The 24,886-nt window shown below is 39.0% G+C and overlaps 1 protein-coding gene and 1 pseudogene across 4 annotated transcripts in view; both read left to right on the forward strand.

Annotated features, from left to right (window-relative positions):
- Positions 1-24,886, forward strand: part of FANCB (FA complementation group B) — a 115,287-nt gene that overhangs the window by 17,213 nt on the left and 73,188 nt on the right. For 2 of the 4 annotated variants that reach the window (XM_043896171.1, XM_043896170.1), the window contains exons 5-9: positions 4,825-4,953; positions 7,835-8,001; positions 8,590-9,020; positions 9,139-9,376; positions 10,162-10,483. In XM_043896171.1, the coding sequence (XP_043752106.1) occupies positions 4,825-4,953; positions 7,835-8,001; positions 8,590-9,020; positions 9,139-9,376; positions 10,162-10,483 (1,287 nt within the window). Of the gene's footprint in view, positions 1-4,824; positions 4,954-7,834; positions 8,002-8,589; positions 9,021-9,138; positions 9,377-10,161; positions 11,065-24,886 lie in introns of those variants that run through there. The other 2 variants (XM_043896167.1, XM_043896168.1) reach the window with 1 other exon arrangement.
- Positions 19,496-20,478, forward strand: LOC122689587 (annotated as a pseudogene).

Genomic DNA, 24,886 nt, shown 5'->3' on the forward strand with positions numbered 1-24,886 from the left:
CCGCCTTGGCTTTCACCTGGGTGTGTGAGCACCTGGGCTCTATCTTGATTTATTTGGTGCATCCCTAACCAAGATGTGTCCTAAGGTAATTGCTACTTTGCTTTATACCGTTTCTTCTTGGTTAGTGGGGAAAACCTGTATTTCAAAGGATCTATTTCCTTTTTCGGTCCCTCTGTAAAAGCCATTAAGACATTACTTATAAACGTATCATCTAAAATGATAGTTTTTTGATTAAGATTGTGTAAATTTGATAAAACTTATAAAAGATAAACATCTGACTTTTGGAAAACACGTATTTTGTAGTTTTAGGATCAGTATACCGTTGCTCTTTTAAAAGAGCAGCAAATATGATGAATGATGACATGTTCCAAACATGAATAGTTTACCTTCAAGTTTTCCATACAAAGCTCTCTAAAAAAGGTTTTGATTTTCTCCCAAGTGTACAAAGGTACTGCATATTCCTTGTAAAATACTCAAACTTTAATGCCAAGAAATATTAAAAAGAGACTAACAATTATCTTTAATTCTATTACTGTGATATAGCCAGTTTTAACACTCTGACTTGCATATTCTTATTGATGTTTTTAATGAATATATACAAGTTTACATGGAAATGTGATTACAAGTTGCTTGTTCTCACATAATCTGCCTTTTTTCATTCATAAAAATTTTCAAATATATAGAAAATTCATAGAATAATACAGTGATCATCTCTAGTCCCCATGTAGATTCCCCTGTTGTTACTTTATAAAAATCATATTTGCCTCATGTGTTTCTGCTTGTGTGTATGTACATGTATTTGAAAGTTGCAAATATTCAATATTTCACTCTTATGTGTTTTAGCAGGAATTTCCTAAAATAAGGACATTCTCCTGTATAACCTCAATACCGTTATTCACTTAGAAAGTTAATATAATCTCTTAGTTTTATTTACTCTTCAGTCCATATTCAGAGGGCTTCAATTGCCACAGGAATGTTTCATATGGCTGCTTTTTTCAGGATCCAGTCAGTGTTTGCACTTGATTATTATATGTCTCATTGGTCTTTTTCTCTAGAATAAGCCCTCCCCTCCTTTTGAAAATGACACTGCTGAGGCCAAGCCAGTTGTCCCTCCTTTTGGATTTGTCTGACTGTTTCCTTGTGTTGTCCTTTATGTTTTACTGTATCCCTGGCAAAGTTTTTTGGCGAAGGGCCAGATAGTAAATATTTATACTTTGCAGGCCCTTAAAAAAAATTTTTGCAAGTATTTTAATATTAAAGTGAATTCACTAAATACTTAGTGAACATATATTAGATGTTAATGTGAACAGTAGATAAATAAAGCACCATAATGGACAAAGAACCGTAAAGGAAAAGGTAGATTACATTAAAAACTTTTGTGCTCCAAAGTAAAATAATAAGACAAATTTTATAAAAGGAAATTGTAAAATTTGACAGAGGATTAATTTTCTTAATATAAAATGCATTCTAAAACAGTATTGTTGAGTATATAAAGTGGCCCAGTCTCTTGAAAGGAAGTTTGTTATAGCTATTAAAATGTGAATTGCATGTCTTTTTACTCTTACAATTTCACTTCTAGAAATGTGTTCTAAGGTTGTACTTATACATGTAAGCAAAACTGATTTTATAGGAATAGTTAAGTAGTATTTATAAATACAGTTCAGTCAAAATCTAAACATCCATCATTAGGAGTATGGTAAATCAATTATGATTTAACTGAATCATGGAATACTATGTAGCTGTCAAAAAGGATAAGGTACGTTTTAATACAATCTTTAAGTGATGCCAAATAATTTAATTTATAAAAGCATGGCTTTCTGGTAATATGTCACTTAATTTTTTTGAATCAACTCTAATAATAAAAACAACTTAAAATGGTAGTTGAAATATATATTTTTTAAGCTTCAGAAAGCTGAAAATATTAATATAAGAGTAGATTAGCAGACCAAACTCTAAAGGCTGGAACCCAGAGAGACAAGCAGAACACGATTTTTGCCCTGGAAGCATTCTGTATTTAAACTAAAGCAGTAGGACCCTCAGTTCAGTTCAGTTCAGTCACTCAGTTGTGTCCAACTCTTTGCGACCCCATGAACCGCAGCATGCCAGGCCTCCCTGTCCATCACCAACTCTCAGAGTCCACCCAAACCCATGTCCATTGAGTTGGTGATGCCATTTAACCATCTCATCCTCTGTCGTCCCCTCCTCCTGCCCTTAATCTTTCCCAGCATCAGGGTCTTTTCCAATGAGTCAGCTCTTTGCATCAGGTGGCCAAAGTATTGGAGTTTCAGCTTCAACATCAGTCCTTCCAATAAACACTGAGGACTGATATCCTTTAGGATGGACTGGTTGGATCTCCTTGCAGTCCAAGGGACTCAAGAGTCTTCTCCAACACCATAGTTCAAACCCTAGTCACCCAGCAAAACCAACATAAAGTCCTCTGCAGGAACACATTTATCCTAGGCCTCTTCTGAATCTCACAAATAATTTTTTAAAGAAAATGAGCCACCCACATGAGTGGGTGAGTGAGCACATGAAGAAACAAGGCATTCTGATTAATGATTCACAGAAAATAACCAAATACCATCTGTAAACAAGTATCCACATGTTACCACTAGCTCTCACTGTGGCTAAAAACATTTCTAAGTGCTGGAAGCCCTTTTAGAGATGAACAGATATACCCTCTCCACCATTTTGCATACAGGGAAGCTGATGGCGAGCCAGAAATATGAGGTGGTTTGTGGAGCTGGAACTGGAGTTCGGCTCACTGTTCTTTCCGCTCTAGAGTTTATTTTCCAGCCACTCGTTGAAGGGGGTAAGGCAAGGCCAGGACCTTGGAGACAGTTGTGCGTGGGTCCAGGAAGGTTCACAGTGTTGGTGGGAATGCTCCACGACTGGGCATCCACCCTGATGTCCACCAGCAGGAGGGGGCGAGGGAAGCTGGGGTAGTGAGCTTATGGGGTGCTGCAGAGCAGTGGCAGGCCCGAGCTACAGCTACTAGTGAGAAGTGGATGAGCTGAAAAGTGAGTGCATACAGAATGACTCCACCTGCAAAAGTTCAGAAGCAAAAGACACACACAAAGTAAACATATTCTTTAGGAGTTGATATGATGATGGTAAAGTGATGAAGACCAACAAAGAAGTTATCTTAAAAGGGGAGAGTAGTGTTGCCTCCAGTGGAGAGAGGTTCTCGATTGGGGAAGGCCCATGGGTTGCTCCGAAAGTGCTGCTTTTTTGACCTGAGTGTGGTTCCAGTGGTTTCTACTTCATCCTTAGTCTGTGAATTGTTTATTTATCTTGTGTACTTTTCTGCGTGTATGAGAGCAGTCACAATAAGAACAGGAAAGCAAGATTCAGTGTTACCCAGTACTGTGTGCTCCTGTATTTGGTTTGGGGTGGGTTTTATTTGTTTTTGGGGAGAAGAATGAAAACATCCCTTAACATACACATGAGAAAGTTCTGGAAAGGTAAACAGTCTTTTGTCTTTATCAGTGGGATTGAGGGTCTAGGAAGGGAAAGTGAGATGTCTTTGTATGTTGTTTCAATACATTGTCATGGGCTTATTTTATAGTTTTATAACAAAACTTGTAACAACATAGAACATTTCAGTAGTCTGATGACTCACGATTTATTCCTGGAGTATTGGGATCATGTTGACAAGAGTCAGGAAGAGAGAACACGGAAAATTTCTGAGGGGGTCCTCATTGTCAACCTGCCCGTGTGTCCCTCTTCTTCCACCCCCTGCCCCTCCAGCATTTTCAGACTTGGTTCTCCACCTTGGACAGGTACATCTCACGTCCCCTCAGTCATGAATTACTCAACCAGTGAGTGATGGAGTGTGAGTGATGTGGAACCCTCAGAACTAGGCCAACATAGGAAGTTTTAAAATATTAGCTAGAAAAATAAAATGAAATGAAATATTAGCTAGACACTTGACATATTTTGTGCAGTGAGGTAAGATAGGGTTCAGTCTTCATTCTCCAACTTCTATTCATTGATAGAAGGAAAAAAAATTATCTGTTTTAAAATGTAATTTAAAAGAAAGGCAAATACAGGGTGTATCTTGTTTTTTTCAATCTAGAAAAGCATATTATATTAAAAGCCAAATTAATACTTGAACAGTCTCAGATCACCATCTGCAATGAAACAGCTTCTAAAAGTTCAATGGCGTGACTCTTTAAATTTTCAGAAGTAAAATATATTTCATGAATGTTTTATCCTTAGTACTGATATATATTTATCTGGTATAATAACAGTAACAGTTTGCTCTTTGCCCATTGAGAGCCATTTTATCCCCCTTGTAGTTAAGAGTTAACCCCAGCATCGAGTTTATTTGCACAAAAATAAACATGTGACAGTTGGGATCTGTTATGTGTTACCTTGAAAATTTTGCTGTAAAGGTCACATAAACAGAAGATTTCAAGCAATATTAAATCATAAGTAAGCATTTCTATTCATAATGAGACATCTTGTTTTTGCAGAAATTATTTCAATAAGAAAAAGTTTTCTTGTTGGTGTAGTCCTTATTTTTTATGCATATTGATTAAATTCATTCATATTCATATCGATACTTAACTCAGTTGTGAAACATGTGAATACACTGACATTGTCTCAATTTGATATGGCTATTGCATTTATTTGCTGTATTATTTTCCTTTGTAATTAGAGATTTTTTTAAATAAAATAGTTTTGCTCTGAGTATTCATTGCTGTCTGTAGGAAAATGAATTAATAAGCAAATTTGGAGAAGATACCTACTGAATTATTAGTATATTTGGTTTCATTTGAAATTATATCTCTGACAATGGTTTTTCTTTATGCTTTATAGGTTGGTTTCATTTCTCTTTGGGAATTACAGCAGCATCTCTTGCTTAAGGAAAAAATTATATCAAAATCTTACAAGGCTTTAATGAACCTGTTTCAAAGAAAAGATGATAGTACATTAAGTGCAGAGGAGGTAAAGTTAAAAATGTGACCATTTTATCATTTTACGAATTGAAAATCTAAAAGCTATTTAAGAGTTATTTAAATTGGAATATTGGAATGTATTAGAAAGTGCTGCTCAGTGAATCAAGAAGCACAATGGCAGGGATTATGTAATGGTGGGCTTTTATGACATTGAAAAGTGGTTAAAAAACCAATATTTAACCAATTTGCAAATTATTCTGTAAGATATTAAAATCTCAGTTGTCAGGCACCTTGAGGAACAAGTTTTTTTTTTTTTTTAAAGATGTAACTATTAAACTGTTTTATTTGTATAGTTTGAATAGAAATTGCTCTTAAGTGAATTACAGTTAACCCTTGAACAACAGGGTCAGGGGCTCCAGCCCTATGTGCAGTTAAAAATTCACAAGTAGCATTGCTGTGCACCCTCTGTAATTAGTTCCCCATCTGCAGATTCAACCAAACGGGGAGTATGTAGTGCTGTAGTATTTACTATTGAAAAAAAATCACATATAAGTGAAAGTGAAAAGTGTAGTCACTCAGTCATGTCCGACTCTTTGCCATGGACTTTAGCCCACCAGGTTCTTCTGTCCATGGGATTCTCCAGACAAGAATACTGGAGTGGGTTGCCATTCCCTCCTCCAGGGGATCTTCCCGATCCAGGGATTGAATCTGGGTCTTCTGCTTTGCAGGCAGATTCTTTACCATCTGAGCCACCAGGGAAGTCCTCACATATAAGTGGACCTGCACAGTTCAAACCCTTTTTGTTCAAGGGACAACTGTATATGTTTTCTGACTTCTTCAACAGAATATCTTAATTATTATTTTATTTTGTGTTAATGGTGACTTAATTTTATCTTTAATATAATGATTGTTCTTTTAGTCTGTTGCATGATTCATTTCTAAGAATATTTATTCCTCTAGTTAATGTCCCTAAATTGCTATGTCTTTTTAGTCCTCCTATTTGCTTTTTATAATTTTATTCTCATTTTCCTTGTGGTTGACCATCGTAAGAACCTCTTCAGGTACCTTGCAGTTACTTATGCTGGTGTGGTAGTGTAAAATATTAGCAAAAACTGCTTTGACTTCATAAAAAATAGTGTTTATATATATTTGTTTCATACAGAGAAAGACAGTATAGTATGGTTGAATTACAGATAAATCAATACAAGCTGGACATAGACACACTTGAAGTTGCATATTTTCTTTCCTCAGGTGACTTTAACATCTTACTCTGACTTCCTCTAAGATTTACCATTCTTATAATGGTCTTTGCCTTTTGTCTGTATTTCAGTCTTAGCAACATGAGGATTTTGGCACCAAATGATTCCATTAATGTAAGAAACAGAAGCACATCATGTTGCATTTCTGTATTACTATTCTCATCTCCTGGGGACCCTCATGCAAGTGCTGTTGAAAGCCATTGTTCGGTCTCCCCATTTCCCTTCCCTACTTGAACCCAGTGATTTTGCTGGTATTAGAAAAGGGGAAGAAAGGTTAGAAACTAATGCAGTGAAATCATGGTCTGCAAGGCACTGTTTTGAGCCCTTTAACACTGTTATCTTTAAAAGCAATTCTGGCAGGTAATAAAAACTTCTGTTTCAGGTGAATACCCTGCCTCAAATCTCACAGTTAGTGGCAGAAGTATCAAATTCCTAGGAACACATTTAGTTCACTAGAATGTAGATGCCCATATCTTTTTTCAATAATTACCATGCAGAGGGGCAGTATAGAGTAATGGTTAATATGCACCATGGGCTCTGGAAGCGGTTGGTTCCGGTTCAGACCCCAGCTCTGCCTCTTGTCAACTGTGTGACCTGGGACAAGGTACTTAACCTCCCTCTGCCTCAACTTTTCCTTATCTGGGAACTGTAGATAATAATACTACCAACCTAGGGTACTAGAGTTATTGTGATGGTTAAACATATTTATACGTGAATGGCATTTAGAACAGTGCCTGACATATAGTAAGCATTCAGTAAGTGTTTTGTATTTTTTTTATTATCATTACTCCTCCTCCTATTTACATTTGTATTATAAATCCATATGTGTGTGGAAGTGAGTGAGTGTGGCCTGGACTTTTAAGAAGAAAACTTTACCATCAACTGTACTTGAATTTTAAAAAAAAAAAAGGAAAAAGAAGAAAATTTTGGCAATAACTACACTTGAATGAAAAAAAAAATGAAGAAAATTTTCACAAATATAGTTTAATCAGTGTTATTCATACAAAAATTTCCAATTCTAAGTTTAGTGTTAGTCACGGATAAAATAAAGATTGCATTGTCTTCAGCATGCCTTGGGCACGTATTGTCAGATTATTTTTCAAAATGGACTCAAGGGTACATCCCTGCTGGCTCTGTATTGGGTATCCAGAGCCTTATTTACAGTTAGGCCATGCTTCTTGATCCAAGGGTGGTGGTTGTTCAGTCGGTCAGTCGTGTCCGACTCTTTGCAGCCCCACGCACTGCAGCACGCCAGGCTTCCCTGCCCTTCAGTATCTCACGGGGTTTGCTCAAACTCATGTCCATTGAGTTGGTGATGCCATCCAACCATTTCATCCTCTCTCACCCCATTCTCTTCCTGTCTTCAATCTTTCCCAGCATCAGGGTCTTTTCTAGTGAGTCAGCTCTTCACATCAGGGGCAAAGGATTGGAACTTCAGCTTCAGCGTCAGTCCTTCTAATGAATATTCAGGGTAATTCCAAGTAGATAGTTAATTGTATGTTTTTTAAATTTTATTTTAGTGAATTATGTATTGTCTATATCATTGATAATAATTCACTTTAAAATATGTAAGCCATAAGGCCCAGCCAAAAACTGGTTTACATTGTATTTTTGTTTTGCTGCATTTGGTATGTTTTTGTAATCAGTTATTTAAACATATTTTTCCATAAGGAATGTCTTGTTACTCTTTGTGGTGAAGAAGAAAATCCTGTCTGTACCTTCGATGAAAAGTTATCAGACCATTTTCAAGATTTAGAACAGCTAGTAGAGAAGATATGGTATCGGGTAATAGAAGATAGCTTGGTTGTTGGAGTGAAAGCCACATCTTCTTTGAAGGTGTAAGTAAATTCTAACATGATAGTGTCATCTTGATCTATGGAATAGCACTGTCCAACAGAAGTATGATGCATGCCGAATAGTAATCTAAATGTTCTCGTCGTCATACTAAACACAAATAGAGGGCTTTCCTTGTGGCTCAGTGGTAAAGAATCCACCTGCCAGTGAAGACATGGGTTTGATCCCTGATCTGGGAAGATCCCACAAGCCGGGAAGCAACTAAGACCCAGCATAGCCAAAAATAAATAAATATTTTTTAAGAGAGTAGGTTTTTTTTTTCTTATTTAAGAAGAAAGGTGAAAAATCTACCCCAGAAAGAAAATACTGGCGTTATTTTACCTTTCCTGTCTCTTAAAAAAAAATCCCTTTGTAAAGTCCAGCATATTTACAATGTTTTTGCTTTCTGGTTTCAAGAGAAGTGCTATTACAGGATCTTTGGAACTATGTTTGCTTTTATACTTAATTTTCAAATCTGTTTTACATTTGAAATGAGAGGGAAGGAGAGAATAAACAATTTTTTACTGTTTTAAGGCATTTAATCATCTGGTTGATGACCTTTCAGACTTAACTGAGCTCTGTATTTTTTACAGGTCTCTGAATCATGTGACTTTATTGCTGTCAGTGGATCAACGCCCTAACTCCACCTTTCCACTTATTAAGTGTCAAAATAGGATATTTAAGTTGACTCGGAATTCTTCTCCAGTACTAAGCTCAGTGCCATATGAAGTAGGATCAGAGGTAAAAAGAATCAAGTTGAGTGTTGATAGTAAAGAAGAGAAAGAGAAAAGCATTGTTTGCGAACAACCCTTGAAGAAAGAATATGTGCAGATGATTACAGCTGTAACAGCTCTTCCGCCACTTTTAACATTCAGTAATTTTTGTTGCATTGTGCTGCTACAAATAAGAGAGAATGGTAACTCTTCTGAAGCTCATTATGTTCAATGTGGCAGAATTTTTTTAAGTGTAGAAGATCTTTCAAGTGGGAAATACGTGCTGACATTTCCAGAGAAGAAACCTATAGGTAATTTTTGTGGGTCCTTTTTAATCATATACCTAATTGAATCAGAAAATTTTAAGAACTCCTTTTATGTGATCCTGGACAGAGTCTAATGACAGTGCTTGTGGTGTTTTTGCCGTAGAACACATGGAAGATCTCTTTACACTTCTTGCAACATGGCACAGAGCTGGTTTTCAAATCACGTCACCCATGTTCGTTCTGACTTCAGTGAGGCTATGGCTCTTAGAACACATGAAGTGTGAAGTCATCAAAGAATTTCCAGAAATTTGCTTTTGCAAAAGGCCAGGAAGTTTCTATGGGACACTCTTCAATTGGAAACAAAGAACACCATTTGAAGGAATTTTAGTAGTCTATTCCAGGTATTTCACGTCAAATTGGAATTGGTCCAGGGAAGAGTGCGTGTGTGTGTGTGTGTGCGTGTGTGTGTGTGTATTCCAACAGGGATCCCTCTAGTAGTGTTCTGTGCCATTGTAGGACATGTCCAGGTCATCACCTGGTACAAGGTGAATAAACAGGTGGTCTCATTTAGAAACCGAAGCTGTTTTAATTATGTTTGTTTTTGGTTTTTTGGTGGGGTTGATTAGGTAGGGCCTAATAATTTTAGGATTTGCCTTTGCTCCCCCACAATGGAATTTTACAAATATAATTTTGATTTCATGACTCAGAGAAAAACTTTAATCAGGAAGCAACCTAATCAGGTTATTAGTCAGTAGGGAGGCCTGGCGTGCTGCGGTTCATAAGGTCGCAAAGAGTAGGACACGACTGAGAGACTGAACTGAACTGAACTGAACTGAGTTGGTTAGGATATGTATACAGTTGTTCCTCTGTATCCACAGAGGATTGGTTCCAGGACCGTGATGGACACCAAAATCCGTGGATGCTGAAGTTCCTTTTATAAGCTGGCTTAGTACGGTCTGCCTTCCATATCCATGAGTTCCATATCCACAGATTCAACCAACCACAGGGCTGGCTGTGTCTGATTACTACTGTCTGAATTGTATCAGTGACCACCTGCATGCATTATAGGTTCTATTCATTACTAGAGGATGTAGAAATGAGTGGTAACTGATTATTACAATATGTTGTACATGACCATTTTGCACTAAGTTTTGTAATACTGTGTTTGTTTTTTTTTTTATTCCAGGAATCAAACAGTTTTGTTCCAGTGCCTTCATGATCTCAGCACAGTTCTCCCTGTGAACAGTTTCTTCAAATATCTAGAGTTAGAAAGTGAGGATTTTCTAGTTGGTCATTTGGCAGTAGCTTTGGAGAAGGAATTGGTCACCCTTGGTTCTCCTTCTTCTGCCTTAGTGAAGGTTGAAACGAGCTTGGTGCAGAATTGTGAAGTAAGCAAAGAAAAGAGTAGTGATGATGTGGCTGCTTTATCAGACATAAAGGAAAGCATCCATCGCTACAGAAAAGAACTTCAGAGAGAAAAGGAGCAAATGTTGGGGACGAACTTAAAAGTGAGTGCTGCTCTTTACAGAGAAATGACTTTAAAATTAGCTGAAGTTCAGCTGAAATCAGACCTTGCTGCCAAGCAACTGACAGATTTATAATTATATTCTCAGTTTGATTATATTTTAGAATATTTTCCCCTGCCATAGCGCTTTGGTCCTACTTTTTCATTTTACATTATATGCCTCCTCTGTAAAATGAAGATTGAGGCTCACTGTGGAGTCTTTGGTTTTGAAGATGCATAAAATAGCCTGCCTTAGAGCAGCACTTCTCACCTGGGCTCATTTTGCCTCCCAGAATGGGTAAAGAGACATTTGGCTGTAATTGGAGATACTGTTTGGTTGTCAAAAGTAGTAGTGGTGGGTGGGGAGAGCAAGAGGTGGGTGCTATTCGAATCTAGTGGGTTGAGGCCAGGGATGCTGCTAAACTTCCTACTCTGCACAGGACAGCTCCACAGCAAGGAATGATTCAGCCCAAATGTGAGTACTGCTGGGGTGGAGAAATCCTGCCTTAGCGTTTCCACTTAACACGCAAGTGATTGAACGATATTTTGTTTTAAATCTTCAAAAAAAAACTTAAATAGTCCTTTTATTATTTTCTGCTTACTGAAATCTTGTTGTTGTTATTGTTCAGTTGCTAAGTTGTGTCCAACTCTTTGGAACCCTGAGGACTGTAGCCCACCAGGCTCCTCTGTCCATGGGATTTCCCAGGGGAGAATACTGGAGTGGGTTGCCATTTCCTTTTCCAGGGGATCTTCCTGACCCAGGGATCAAAGCTGCGTCTCCTGCATTGGCAGGCGGATTCTTTACCGCTGAGCCACCAGGGAAGCACTCTAGTAAAACCTAGCATATAAAAATCAACTTCAAACAGATAAACAAGGTTTTCAGGATTCAGAAGGTTTTGTAAATATCAAGCCCCTGTGGAAATTTAAATGGCAGAGTGTCTAGGTGATACCACTAAAATGAAAATGGTGGAAACCCTTATTAAATTCAATTTTATTAGAAAACCTCTCTGAAACTGTAAGTCTACAGGCATGTGAAAATTTTGGGGCATTTCTCTGAAAAGCATCTCTCTTAAAAGGCTAAGTATACCTCGCAGGCCACTATTTTCATAAAGTTGAAAATGCCTTTAAGCCATCTGAAATTCCAACTCTTGGCAAAGCTAAAATGTAAAATCCTAACTAAAGTAACTTAAAGAATGGGACACTTTTTAGGGACTGAGAAATTTAAGTGAAAATTCTCTTTAGTTGAGTGATTTTTAAGGGGTCAAATTAGGCATTTTAAAGGAATAAAAATTCAACCCATTCTCTTTTCTTTTGGGAAAAAAATAAGATTTCTGAAATAATAAGAGAATGTCAGGAGAAGGGAAAAGACACAGAAAGATATGGGCCAAAAAGAATGTTTCTGATCCTTTTTGCTCTAAAATCTGTAAGTGGGATAGAAGTTTCTGTCCCAGTTGAAAGAAAGATGATTTTAGGAAGCAGCATTTCACGCTAGTAGCAGTGAAGTGCTAATTTTCACCTGTGCCTCAGATGTGCTTGTCCTTAATGATCAGATGATGCAAGTGGGTTTTTACAAAGCTAGGTTATTACTGTCTTGGTTTTTATGGCTGTCCATATAATATGCTACTTCTTTTTTTAGTAATCCATTGCAAATTGAGATAGCACTTTATAGCTCTACTTCTATGAAATTTCAATGAAAAATATTTCAGACTTTCTGGAAATGGAAATATGATAATTTCAGGATTAATTGTGGAAATCTGGAAGCAGTATGTTTCCATAGATGTAATGAAGCTGCCCATGACATGTTCTGAAAGAACAACCAGGTAGAAAATATAGGAACTAAGCTGTAAAATGGAGGCTGCCAAAAAACTACACAGAATTTAATTATAATAGTTTATGTGTAGAAAAGCTAGAATATTTTTTAAAAGCATGTTTATTTTTTATTTATAAAGCAACTAAAAGTTATTAATCTGTGTGTATCAAATAACCTCTTTACAAGTGAGCTTTGTACTCCAGTATAATTTTTCTACATACTACAGACTAGAAAGGCCAAAGTTTGAGGAAATGACGCCCTTGGCTGTGCATGATTCAGTTGTATTTGCCTCTGTAATAATCATATTCCTTTGACCACTTCATCAGGAATCTGAGACTCCCCTCAGAAACCTGTCCTCCCAAAAGGAAACCCTCCTACATTGTTGGTGGGAATGTAAATTGGTGCAGCCATTATGGAGAACAGTATGGAGGTTCCTTACAAAAACAGCATACAGTTACCATATGATCCAGCAATCCCTCTCCTGGGCATATATCAGGCACGTCCTGTCTCTTCACCATGCAGTTTTTCTTGTACTGCAGATGTCAGCAGCTTTACGGGACAAAAGTGCCTGTATGCGTAACTGGAGGTCAACATAATCGTCCTGAGCAAGGAAACTTCTTTAGCATCTTTAACTTCACCTTGGATTATCCATTTCCCCACAGCATCAGTCACTTACCCCCAAAGTATGAGCAGTGTTAGGGACCAGTAAAACATACTTCTAGTAACCAGCCAAGGCATTTAGCACGAGATACCGAGTCTATCAGGAGTAGGAGGCAGGTGTCATGTGGTTGACTGCGTGTTCCACATCGATTTCCTCCTTTTCTCCTACCAGAACTCTCATTTTGCTCAGGAAATTTCCTTCCCACTAATCACGTGACTGGGGAAGTACTTCCCCAGTCTTGACAGTCAGCAAAACTTTGAGAGAAAGTGACCATGTAGTTTATGTGTTGGGCCCAAGAAGAGGATGTGGGGAATTGTTGTGCAGACTGGTCTGGTGTTTCCTGAAGCCAGTGCCACCTGGAAGGGGAAATAATTAGCCTGGAACTATAAATAGTAGGAAAGATGATTACATAAAATTTTGGAAAAGAGGAAAACTGTAATCCACACTTGAGTACTAGTTTTTTACAGTATGTCATGCTGGAAAATAGTAGCTAACATTTATGTACCACTGTGTATCAGACACTGATTTGACTGCTTAGTCCATATGATCCTTACAACCCTCTAAAACTATGGTTTCCAGGACACTGCCACTAGTCATGTGGGGCTATTTAACTTTACATTTAAATGAACGAAAAGTAAATTAAAAATTCAGTTTCTTAGTTGTGCTAGCCACATTTCAGATGCTTGATAGCTACATGTGGCTAGTGGCTACCATTTGGACCATACAGAATAGAACATTTCCATAGTCTCAGAAAGTTTTATTAAACAATGCTACACTGTAAGATATCCTCCATTAACTGTGTCTTATGTACAAATCAAGAAACTGAGACTCACACAGGTTTGGTACTACACCCAAGGTCATCTGGCTAGTAAGGAACTGAGCCAAGATTGAAATCCAGTGTAGCTCTAGGACTTTTGCTCTTTCACCACTATGCTCATTGTAGTGAAAGAGCAAAGCTCGGTTTGTAATAAAGTCAGTTTGTAACAAAATGGTGCCGTGTCTTCTCACAGTTTTATATTAACAAAATGCACTTACTGTTTAAAAAATTTACAAATGTGCAGTTCAATAAAAGTATAAATTTATTAATATTGCAATATCAGGGGAAATGTGGGACATGTTATTTTTAATATTTTTATTGAAATATAGTTAATGTACAATATGATGTAGGTTACGGGGATATGATATGCTAATTCATAATTTTTAAAGGTTATACTCCATTTATAGTTATAAAATATAGGCTATATTCCCTGCATTGTACAATATATCCTTATAACTTGTTCTATACATAATAGTTTGTCCTTAATTCCCTACTCCGATGTCACCCCTCCCCCCTTCCCTTGCCCCACTGGTAACCATGAGTTTGTTCTCTATATCTGTGAGTCTGCTTCTTTTGTGTTATATATATAGTTTGTTGTGTTTTTTAGGTTTCACATATAAATGATTTCATACAGTATGTGTCCTTTTCTGTGTGTCTTATTTCATTTAGGACAATGCCCTCCAGGTCCATCCATGTTGCTGCAAATGGCATTATTTCATTCTTTTTTATGGCTGAGTAATAGTCCATACACACACACACACCCACACCCACATCTTTATCCAGTTATCTGTTGAACTGGTGTTTGTTTTGGTTTTTTCCCGGATATACCCAGGAGTGAAATTCCCAGCTTACATGGTAGTTCTATTAATATTTTTAATTTTTTGAGAAGCCTCCATAATGTTTTCCACAGTGGCTGCACCAATTTATATTCTCAGCAACAGTATACAAGGGTTCCCTTTTCTATACATCCTCACCAACATTATTTGTGTACTTTACGATGGTAGGTGTGAGGTGATGGTAGACGTGATGACAGATGAGGTGATAATCTCATTGTAGTTTTGATGTGCATTTCTCTAATGATTAGTGATTTTGACAATCTCTTCAAGTGTCTGTTGGCCATCTGCATGTCCTCTTTGGAAAAATGTCTATAGTCAGGTCTTCTGCCTACTTTTTAACTAGATGGTTTGTTTTCTTGTTATTGAGTTGTATGAGCTGTTTATATATTTTGGATATTAACCCCTTAACAATCACATCATTTGCAAATATAGGTTGTCTTTTCATTTTATCATGGTTTCCTTTGTTGTGGGCCACGTTATCTTAAATCCTGTAATAGGTGAGTTCTTAGAGGTGATTGCTGGTCCCAGCCAAGTTTTCTCTCTTGACTGTTGCCTTCAGCTCTATCTGAATACTTGACTCTCTATTTCTTACTTCATTTCAGTTATCTTTGTTAGAACCATAACTGTGTAGAATTATTGTACAATAATTTATATTTGGGAGTTTCTTAAATGAAAGTGTCAATTCTTTAAATAATCCTTAAATAACTTCTCTTTGAAACATCTCTAGAAAGTCTTGAGATTCCCTGAAGTGTTTGTCATTGACTGGTAGTCACTGCAGTAGAGCTTGGAATTCCAGGAAAACTTAGCTCTTTTAGAAAACTTAACGTCTTTATTCCACATTAGTACATCACTTGAGAAGAAAAGGAGTGGGATTCTATTTTCTTTTTTCATCCTTTGTATGCACTAATCCTTCCCAATGATGTGCCTATAGAAAACATTTGTCTCTTTCAAAATATCAATGGTGTATGAAGTGGAAGAGGATGTGGAGATCTTTCATCTACTCATGTGTTTATTGATATTTCATCGAATATGTGTCCTGCCTAAGTGTATAAGTAGCTGCTAGGAATCTAAAGATAAATATGACTCTTTGCAGCTTGATAAAAAACTTGCAGTCTTAATGGGAGAGACAGTGGCACAGAGCTCTATGCTATACTAATTCTTAAAAGTATTCCTGGGGTCTTATGGAAATACCCTTCTGGGGCACTGTACCCAATAGGGACAGTGTTTGAAAGCACGAGTTCTTCATTTTCCATGACAGGCCTCTTTAGGGATCTGATAAATTAAGGATATTCTTGTTGGGGTGGTTGTGGACTAAAGTGGTATTATCATATACTGGTCTTGTGCCTGATGATTCGGCGATCATCCTCCAGACATGTTGCTGTCACATTAAGAAAGGGCGAGAGAGGGACTTCCCTTGTGGCCCAGTGGCCACGACTCTGCACTCCCAATGCAGGGGACCTGGCTTTCATCCTCGGTCAGGGAACTATATCCCGCCACAACTAAGAGTTTCCAATGCTGCAGGGAAGATAGAGGATCCCTCGTGCCACAGCTAAGACCTGGTGCAGCTGAATAAACAAACTAGAGAGTAACCCCCACTCACTGCAACTAGAGAAAGCCCATGTGCAGCAGCGAAGACCCAGCACAACCAAAAGTAAATAAATAAATATAATAATTAAAAAAACACTTTATTTAAAAAAAAATGAAAAAGAAAATGCTCAGAGAGTTACATATACACAAAGAAAGAAGTTCAAACCAGAACATTTGGCACAGTAAGAAGGGATCTAAAACATTTAAATCATGCAATTTTGAAATACTTATTAATTGAAATTGATTATCTGAATTATTTACCTATGTGGTAAATGCATGATATTAAATTTGCCATCTTAATCATTTCTAAGTATACAGTTCAGTCATGTTAAGTATATTCACGTTTTTGCACAATAGATCGCTAGAACTTTTTCATCTTGTGAAACTGAAACTGTATTCATTAAGCATGAATTCTCAGTTCTCCTTTTCCTAGCCCTTGCTTTACACTAATAATTCTCAGCCGTGGTTGTTGATAAGAACCACCTAAGGACTTCTTAAGCCTCACTCCAAAGATTCGGATGCAGTTGGTCTGGGTTCTGCCTTTGGCCTTGGCATCAGTTTAAAACCTCCCCCAGTGATTCCAATATACAGCCAGAGCCAGTGCCTTACAACAAGCAGAAAGTCAGCTTGACCGTTTCAGGGGGCACGGCTTCACAGATTTCTCTTTGTCATCTTTCTCTTCGTAATGTAATATGCCATTGTTTCTCATGCTTTCATGTACATACAAATAATCTGAGGATCTTGTTCAACTCTACATTCTGATTCGGCAGGTCTCGGGGTGGGGGACCTGAGACGGCATGTCTAACAAGCTCACGGGTGATCATGATGCTGCTGGTTCATGACCATAATCTGAAAGGCAAGGTGATAAGCAACTTCATGGTATTGTTAAAGTCAGGACGTTTGTGTTGGGGAAAATGGAAGTTTTCAGATATCTTATTTTCCTTCCATAAAATCCTCACAGTCTAATGTGAGGTTAGCTAACTGCAAGGTCATCCGTCTCTCGCATTGTGCTTCCACTGGTACAGATTCTACACCGAAGTGTTGCCATGCATTGTCTATGTCTCAACAGCTCTGGTGATGAAAGGAAAGCCAAAGAATACATTAGCTTACTCTTACTTTCTTCTTTGACATTTCCCGATTTAGATTATCTTCAATGCCTTATATCCATAATCATTGTGGAAGGGTATCTTCTCTTTCATTCCAAAGAATGAAAACTTATGCCAAATACTGAAACAATGGAAAGACAATGATTGTACAACTCCAGATGACACCTTTTATCCATTAGGTCTTCTATTAAAGGAACATCCAACACAAAACAAACTTACCGGTGGAGGAGATGTCATAGTTACTGTAATTGGTGAGAGGTGTGCAAGCTTGAGATGGCTTGATTCAGCAGCTCAGTAGTATATTAAGGTATCCATCTCCACACACCAGTCCATCCAGAAGGAGGAAGCTTACAGAAGAGTGAGGAACCTTCTTTTCCAAAGCATAATCTCCCCTCATGTCTTGCTGTCCACATTCAGCCCTGAAATGGCCTGTGGGCATTTGAATATCCTGTATTGATTGGCTCAAGCATGGGTTATGAAAGGGAGACTTACCTGCTTCCTGTTTACTACTATTTAAATGTTTTTACATAGGCATTTGTTATGGATTAAATTGTGTCCTCCCCTCACATCCCCCGCCCTCCCCAAGATAGATTGAGGTCCTAATCCTTAGTATCTCAGATTGTGACTTAGTTTGGAAATAGAGTTGTTACAGATGTGACTAGTTATTGTTGTTCAGTTGCTCAGTCATGTCCAACTCTTTGCAACCCCATGGACTGAAGCACACCAGGCTTCCCTGTCCATCACCATCTTCCAGAGCTTGCTCAAACTCATGTCCATTGAGTCAGGGATGCCATCCAACCATCTCATTCTCTGTCATCCCTTTCTCCTCCCACCTTCAATCTTTCCCAGCATTAGGGTCTTTTCCAATGAGTTGGCTTTTCGCATCAGGTGGCCAAAATATTGGAACTTCAGCTTCAGCATCAGTCCTTCCAATGAACATTTAGGACTGACTTTCTTTAGGATTGACTGGTTAGATCTCCTTGCAGTCCAAGGGACTCTCAAGAGTCTTCTCCAACACCACAGTTCAAAAGCATCAATTCTTCGTTGCTCAGCTTTCTTTATGAAGTCCAACTCTCACATCCAAACGTGACTACTGGAAAAACCATAGCTTTGACTAAACAGACCTTTGTCAGCAAAGTAACGTCTCTGCTTTTTAATATGTTGTCTAGGTTGGTCATAGCTTTTCTTCCAAGGAGCAAGGATCTTTTAATTATATGTCTTCAGTTACCATCTGCAGTGATTTTGGAGCCCCCAAAAAATAAAGTCTCTCACTGTTTCCATTGTTTCCCCATCTATTTGCCATGAAGTGATGGGACCGGATGCCATAATCTTAGCTTTTTGAATGTTGAGTTTTAAACCAGCTTTTTCACTCTCTTCTTTCACTTTCATCAAGAGGCTTTTTAGTTCCTCTTTGCTTTCTGCCATAAGTTGGTGTCATCTGCATATCTGAGGTTATTGATATTTCTCCTGGCATTCTTGATTCCAGCTTGTGCTCATCCAGCTTGGCATTTTACATGATGTACTTTGCATATAAGTTCAATAAACAGCGTGACAGTATACAACCTTGACATACTCCTTTCCCAGTTTTGAACTAGTCCATTGTTCCATGTGAGTGGGTGTAATTTTTAAAATTGTGGAGACTAGCATGGAATTGCTGTCTTTTTGTTATACCATGTAAAAATGTTTTTAAAAATGGCTCCCACACCTGCATCATTTTGTAGAACAGAATATACTGATGCTAAAAATATAATCATAGAATGCACATTATTTAAACTGAATAAATTTAGTTTCATAAAAAAATCACCATGTTGTCTTAATTGTTCTCAATCTCGTTGTGCAACACACCAACGGAAACTTAGGGACTGGCACTTGTCAGTGGATCAATGTTTAAGAATCATAGATGGGAAGTTTTGAAGGAATTTATGTGAGCATGTGGCACAGTCTGCTTTTTCTTTTACATATATGGCCCTGTTAGCTGTTTAGAGGCTGGATTGTAAGGGACAAAGAGTAGATTGTAGAGTCGCAATGAGGAGATTGCTGGAGTGGTCTAGGCATGAGATGATGAAGTATTGGTTTAAATTGGGATAAGTAGAACTGAGCCAGGCTGGGCTGGGCTGGGCCAGGCGGCCAGGGTCGCTGCTTCCTTGGTGCTTGGCTGGAGCCCACCAAGCTGTCCATGTCGGGGAGCCGGTGGCAGGGGACTCATTGGGGATGCTCGCAAGCCTGTGAACCTTGCTCTGGCGCCTCCCCCACCCCACCCCCACCTAGCCCTCATCTGCATAGGAAACCCAGGGCCTGGCCTCTCCATCTGGAAAACCTGTGATCTCACCTGCTACCTGGACACCAGCTCCACAGCTTGGCCGGGACCGGTCTGAACTACCTGAGCCCCCCCCTTTCAATGAGCCTGACTTCAATACACCTCAGCTGGGGGCAGAGACTCTGCTCAGGCCCTCTGTCACCCTGGAGGTGTGGCGAAACCTCAAGGACAAACCGCTGTTGACCCAGAACTATGACGCCTACAGCTACCACGTGTTCTACTTGAGTGGCCCTACCTTCAAGGCCATCACTGTCAACCAGTGCCACAGCCGGGCCCACCTCTGCACCAGCCTCTAGGGTGTGCTGGGAGACACGTGGGTGTTGTGGCAGCTCTGGGCTACCCACTGCCCAGCCTCTGCCTGGGACTGAGCCCCCCTGGGCCCCCGGCCCTGCCCACAGTGACTTCCTCCAGAAGATGGACAGCTTCTGGCTGCTGAAGGGGCTGCAGATCTGCCTGTGACACTCGGCCAAGGACTTCAGCGGGCTCAAAAAGAAGATGCAGCCTCCGGCCACTGTAGTCAGTCACCCTGCCCCTGGAGGTCTGTGACTTGTAACCTCTGACCTTCCTTTACCACCTTCTCTTTCCCCTCCCCCTTGAAACCCTGCTCCCATGCTGGGAAGGAGAAACCTATACGCCAACGCTCATTGAGCCAGGAGGCCGAAGCCATGAGCCTTTAGCCCTCCCTGGACTTGGAAGAGGATGTGATTCAATAAGACCCATCCACTCCCAGCCTTCCTGACTCCTCCAGGCCTGGGGAAGAGGTGCAGTAGGCCCCATCCCATTTCCACCTGATGTGATGCTCAAAGGAGCCCAAAATGATTGGTGCAAGGCTCTCATAGCTTCATGCTTCCTGCCCACTACTTTCCAGCACCCACCCAAGCCCTCAAGTGGTGCTTCCAGGAAGCGTGCCTGTAGGTAGGGAGTGGGCCACCGTCTCATGTACCTTTCTGGCATGAAACCTTCTGACTGCCATCCTCTCCTTAGATCGGTGTTGCTCCACTTACCCCCAAATAACTCAACACATCCAATTCAGGAAACACACATGGTAGCAAGTCAAAACAGGAAGAGATGGGATTAAAAAGGGAAGAGCTGGGGTCTGCGTTGGAGGTAATAGTGAAAGCAGAGTGGGAGGGACAGACCAGGCACAGGGGTCACCAAGGCAGTCAATGTCCCAGGGTGGCAACCAAAAGGACATTGCTAAGGATTTTCTTGCTAGCTTCAGGACCCTTCCCCTCCACCCTCTTTCCCAGAGTATGTGGGTTGTCAAGGCTGAGGAGGGCAACCATAGCCACAGCCACAGAATTTCCTCAAAGTTTATATTGCAATAGCATTTTGAGGTGTGGGAGCAGCTCCTCCAAGCCCTAGGCCTCAGCCCCACCCACTCATGACTCTTCAGTTTGTTTGTTTATTTATTTGAAGGTGTTGTATATTCAGTTCAGTTCAGTCACTCAGTCGTGTCCGACTCTTTCCAACCCCATGAATCGCAGCACGCAGGCCTCCCTGTCCATTACCAACTCCCGGAGTTTACTCAAACTCATGTCCATCGAGTCGCTGATACCATCCAGCCATCTCACCCTCTGTCGTCCCCTTCTCCTCCTGCCCCCAATCCCTCCCAGCATCAGGGTCTTTTCCAATGAGTCAACTCTTCACATGAGGTGGCCAAAGTATTGGAGTTTCAGCTTTAGCATCAGTCCTTCCAATGAACACCCAGGACTGGTCTCCTTTAGGATGGGCTGGTTGGATCTCCTTGCAGTCCAAGGGACTCTCAAGAGTCTTCTCCAACACCACAGTTCAAAAGCATCAATTCTTCAGTGCTCTGCTTTCTTCACAGTCCAACTCTCACATCCATATATGACCACTGGAAAAACCATAGCTTTGACTAGACGGACCTTTGTTGACAAAGTAATGTCTCTGCTTTTTAATATGCTATCTAGGTTGGTCATAACTTTCCTTCCAAGGAGTAAAATATATTAGGTGATATTTATTACCGAATTTCTATCCTTGTATTAACCAATAAAATGCTTGCCTCAGAAAAAAAAATTGGCAAAGGTAAAAATGGAAAAGTATGTGGCAGAGATATTTAGAATGTATGGTCAACAGGACTTAGTTTTTTATTTATTAATAATTCTTAAAAGCAGGGGCATCACAATCACTGGAGTTGAGTGTGTATACACACACATACACATGCCTAGACTTACCCTAGACCTGAATCAGAAGGGTCAACTTGGCTGTATGTATTTTTAAAAGCTACAAGTATGAGTCCAATGTTCACCATTGGTTAAAAACCAATTCATAGATGGTCAACAGAAGGAGAGGGGGTAGCCAAGGAGTGCTCCCAGGTTTCTGAGTTAATGATAGAATGGACATGAATCTGAGCAAACTCCAAGAGATGGTGAAGGACTGGGAAGCCTGGTGTGCTGCAGTCTATGGGGTCACAAAGAGTTGGACACGACTGAGTGACTGAACAACAACAGTGATAGAAATCGTGGAAAAGAATAGCTTGAACTCCTTCAATGAAATTATTTCATTTTATGAAAACAGTATTTTATTGAATAGGCTGAACTCAGTGTAGGCAGTCTTCTTGTTTCTGGAACATCCCTATAGCTTCTTTGGTACTTCTAATACTGAAGAGCAATCTCATTTTCAAGTATTGAAAAATTCATTCCAATCCATTATCCACAAAATGAGACTATGTAAGAAAGCAAATATAGCATAATTATAGTAAGAACAAAAAAGTACCCCTAACAAGAAAGGTGCAAGACCAGAAGAAAGGAAACAAATACTGCTAAAGGACCCTCCCCTCCAAAAAAATCAATAGTGACACATCTTTTTAAATAGAAACTCAATGTCATTAAGTTGTCAGTTCTCTCTATGTTCGTTATTGGATATAATCCAGTTCCAATAAAAATACCAGTAGATTTTCTTTGAAACAAGTCATCCTGATTCTAAAGTTTTTGTGGAAAAATCTGCAAGCCAGAAAAGTCTTGAAGATTCTGAAAAAGAAAAAGCAAGTGGAGAGTCACCCTACTGGTCATTAAGATGTATAGTAAAATTGCTGTTGTTTAGTCACTCAATTGTATCTGACTCTTTTGCAGCTCTGTGAACTGTAGCCCTTCAGGCTCCTCTGTCCGTGGGATTTCCCAGGCAAGAATACTGGAGTGGATTGTCATTTCCTTCTCCAGGGGAATCTTCATGACCCATGGATCAAACCTGTGTTTCCTACATTGCAGGCAGGGTCTTTACCACTGAACCACCAGGGAAGCCCATATAGTAAAATATCAATGAGCAAAAATGTGTTTCTGGTGTACACATAGACACACCAGAATAGAACAGAAAGTTCAGAAATAGAACCAGATGCATATAAGAATATGTACATTGACAGCATTCCACTTCAGTGAGCAAAAGGTGATCTTAGGAAATCCAAGTAGCCATCTGGAGAAGACATGTGAGAATGTGCACATTACCAGGATCAAAGTTTCAAGTATAAAAAAAGGAAACAAAAAACTAGATGAAAATAAGGGATAACTTCCAAAGATTATCAATTTATTTCACAACGTCCAGAAGCCGTAACATTCAGTCATATAAAAAGAAAAACTCAAAACATCTTTATTAAAAAATAAAGTCAAAAGACAACATGGGAAATATGTTATTTGTGATATGGCTTAAAATAAGGACTAACATCTACAATACAGAGAAGATATCTTGCAAATGGTAAAGGGAACGTGTCAATAGGGATAATGGTAAAGAAAAAACTAATGGAGAAGGAGATGCAAATAAACATTTTAACAACATGTGCAACTTAAAGCAAAAAGAAAAATGCATCCATAAAACTGGACTCTCACTAACAACTTTCAGCTCTGTGATCTTGGTAAACTTTGCAGATGTATGTGTTGTTTCAGCAAGCCTAAACCTTGAGATGCGTGCTGGAAGAAGCTTTCAGACTGGTAGGAAGTTTTGCACCTAAAATTCAAAGTCCATAAATGAAAATAAAGAGCAAATACACTCAGTGACAAAAAAAGCAAACCCTGATTTTCATTTAACAGTGAAATGAAATACATTGCCACTCTCCCACCAGACAAAACTGGATGCACTACAAAGTCACATTTTAAAGGATTCAGAGAGCTGTGGAAACAAAGTGGATGAACTGAAATTACAGAAAATGGCAAGTTGTTCCAAAATGACTCGATAATTGCTGGTCCTTTGTTTATCTCGGGGCAGGCTGTAGATCACGCTTGTTCCAGGCAAAGGGCTTCTGCTTGAAGACAGAGAAGCCAGCAGCCTTTTAGCAGTTGCATAGTACTGTAATGACATTGAAATATTAAGGGGCTCTAAAGGCGCATAGTTTTCACCTTGGAATATTTTCATCATCGGTGGCTGTACAAGAAATGGAGGAACTAGCACAAAAACTTTTAAAAGACAAATATCTGAAATATCTTTCAATTGTACAGTGCTGCCAGAGAGGAGCATTGCTTCAAACACATGGTGAGTTTCCCCTTAAAGATATTTCCCAAATTTTAAAGCTGCATGAAGTAGGAGGCTAATGGAGGCTGAAAACATCTGAAAGTCAGAACTATCCGTTAGCTTCTAGGGCCAAGGAGATCTGTATTTACAGAACCTATGAACAGAAATATACCAGAAGGAGACAGGGTCTTACAAAGTTTGCAGTATGTTCCAGATCAAGCTGAATTTCTGATTGGATTGAGTTTATTAGCTACTCACCTTAATTGCATAATAAAAGGGAAACCCTCTTTTCTGTGAAACTGCTGTGGTTTTCCTATTCACACTATCTGGCACACAGTTAAATTTCTAGATGAGCAAAAAGCAAGACTGGCAATTAAGAGGAAAAAAAAATAGATGTGTATCCATGGATGTTGCTGATACTGAAGCTAGCTTATAAGTACTCTAAAATATGGTATAGGATATATTCTAAATAGAGAATACGGACAAAAGAGATGAAAGAACAGATAATTTAAAATGATTGGGATTCTAAATAATCAAAATGAAAGTTTAGAACTGAAAAAGGCAGTATCTAAAATTTAAAGCATCATGTATGAGTTTGGCATCAGAGGGGACATGGCAGGATGTAGGATTAGTGAACTGGGATATGGGTCAATGGAAAATGCTCAAACTGAAGCAGAGGAAGAAAGAATGGAAAAAAGATTAGTGTATACAAGACGTGTAAGACCTACTCAAATGGTTTAACATTCATGCAATTCACATTCTATAGGAAAAGAGAATGAGGCAAAAGCAATATTCGAAGAGGTCATAGTTGA

The sequence above is a fragment of the Cervus elaphus genome, chromosome X (genome assembly GCF_910594005.1).
Source record: "Cervus elaphus chromosome X, mCerEla1.1, whole genome shotgun sequence".
Taxonomy (NCBI): Eukaryota; Metazoa; Chordata; class Mammalia; order Artiodactyla; family Cervidae; genus Cervus; species Cervus elaphus.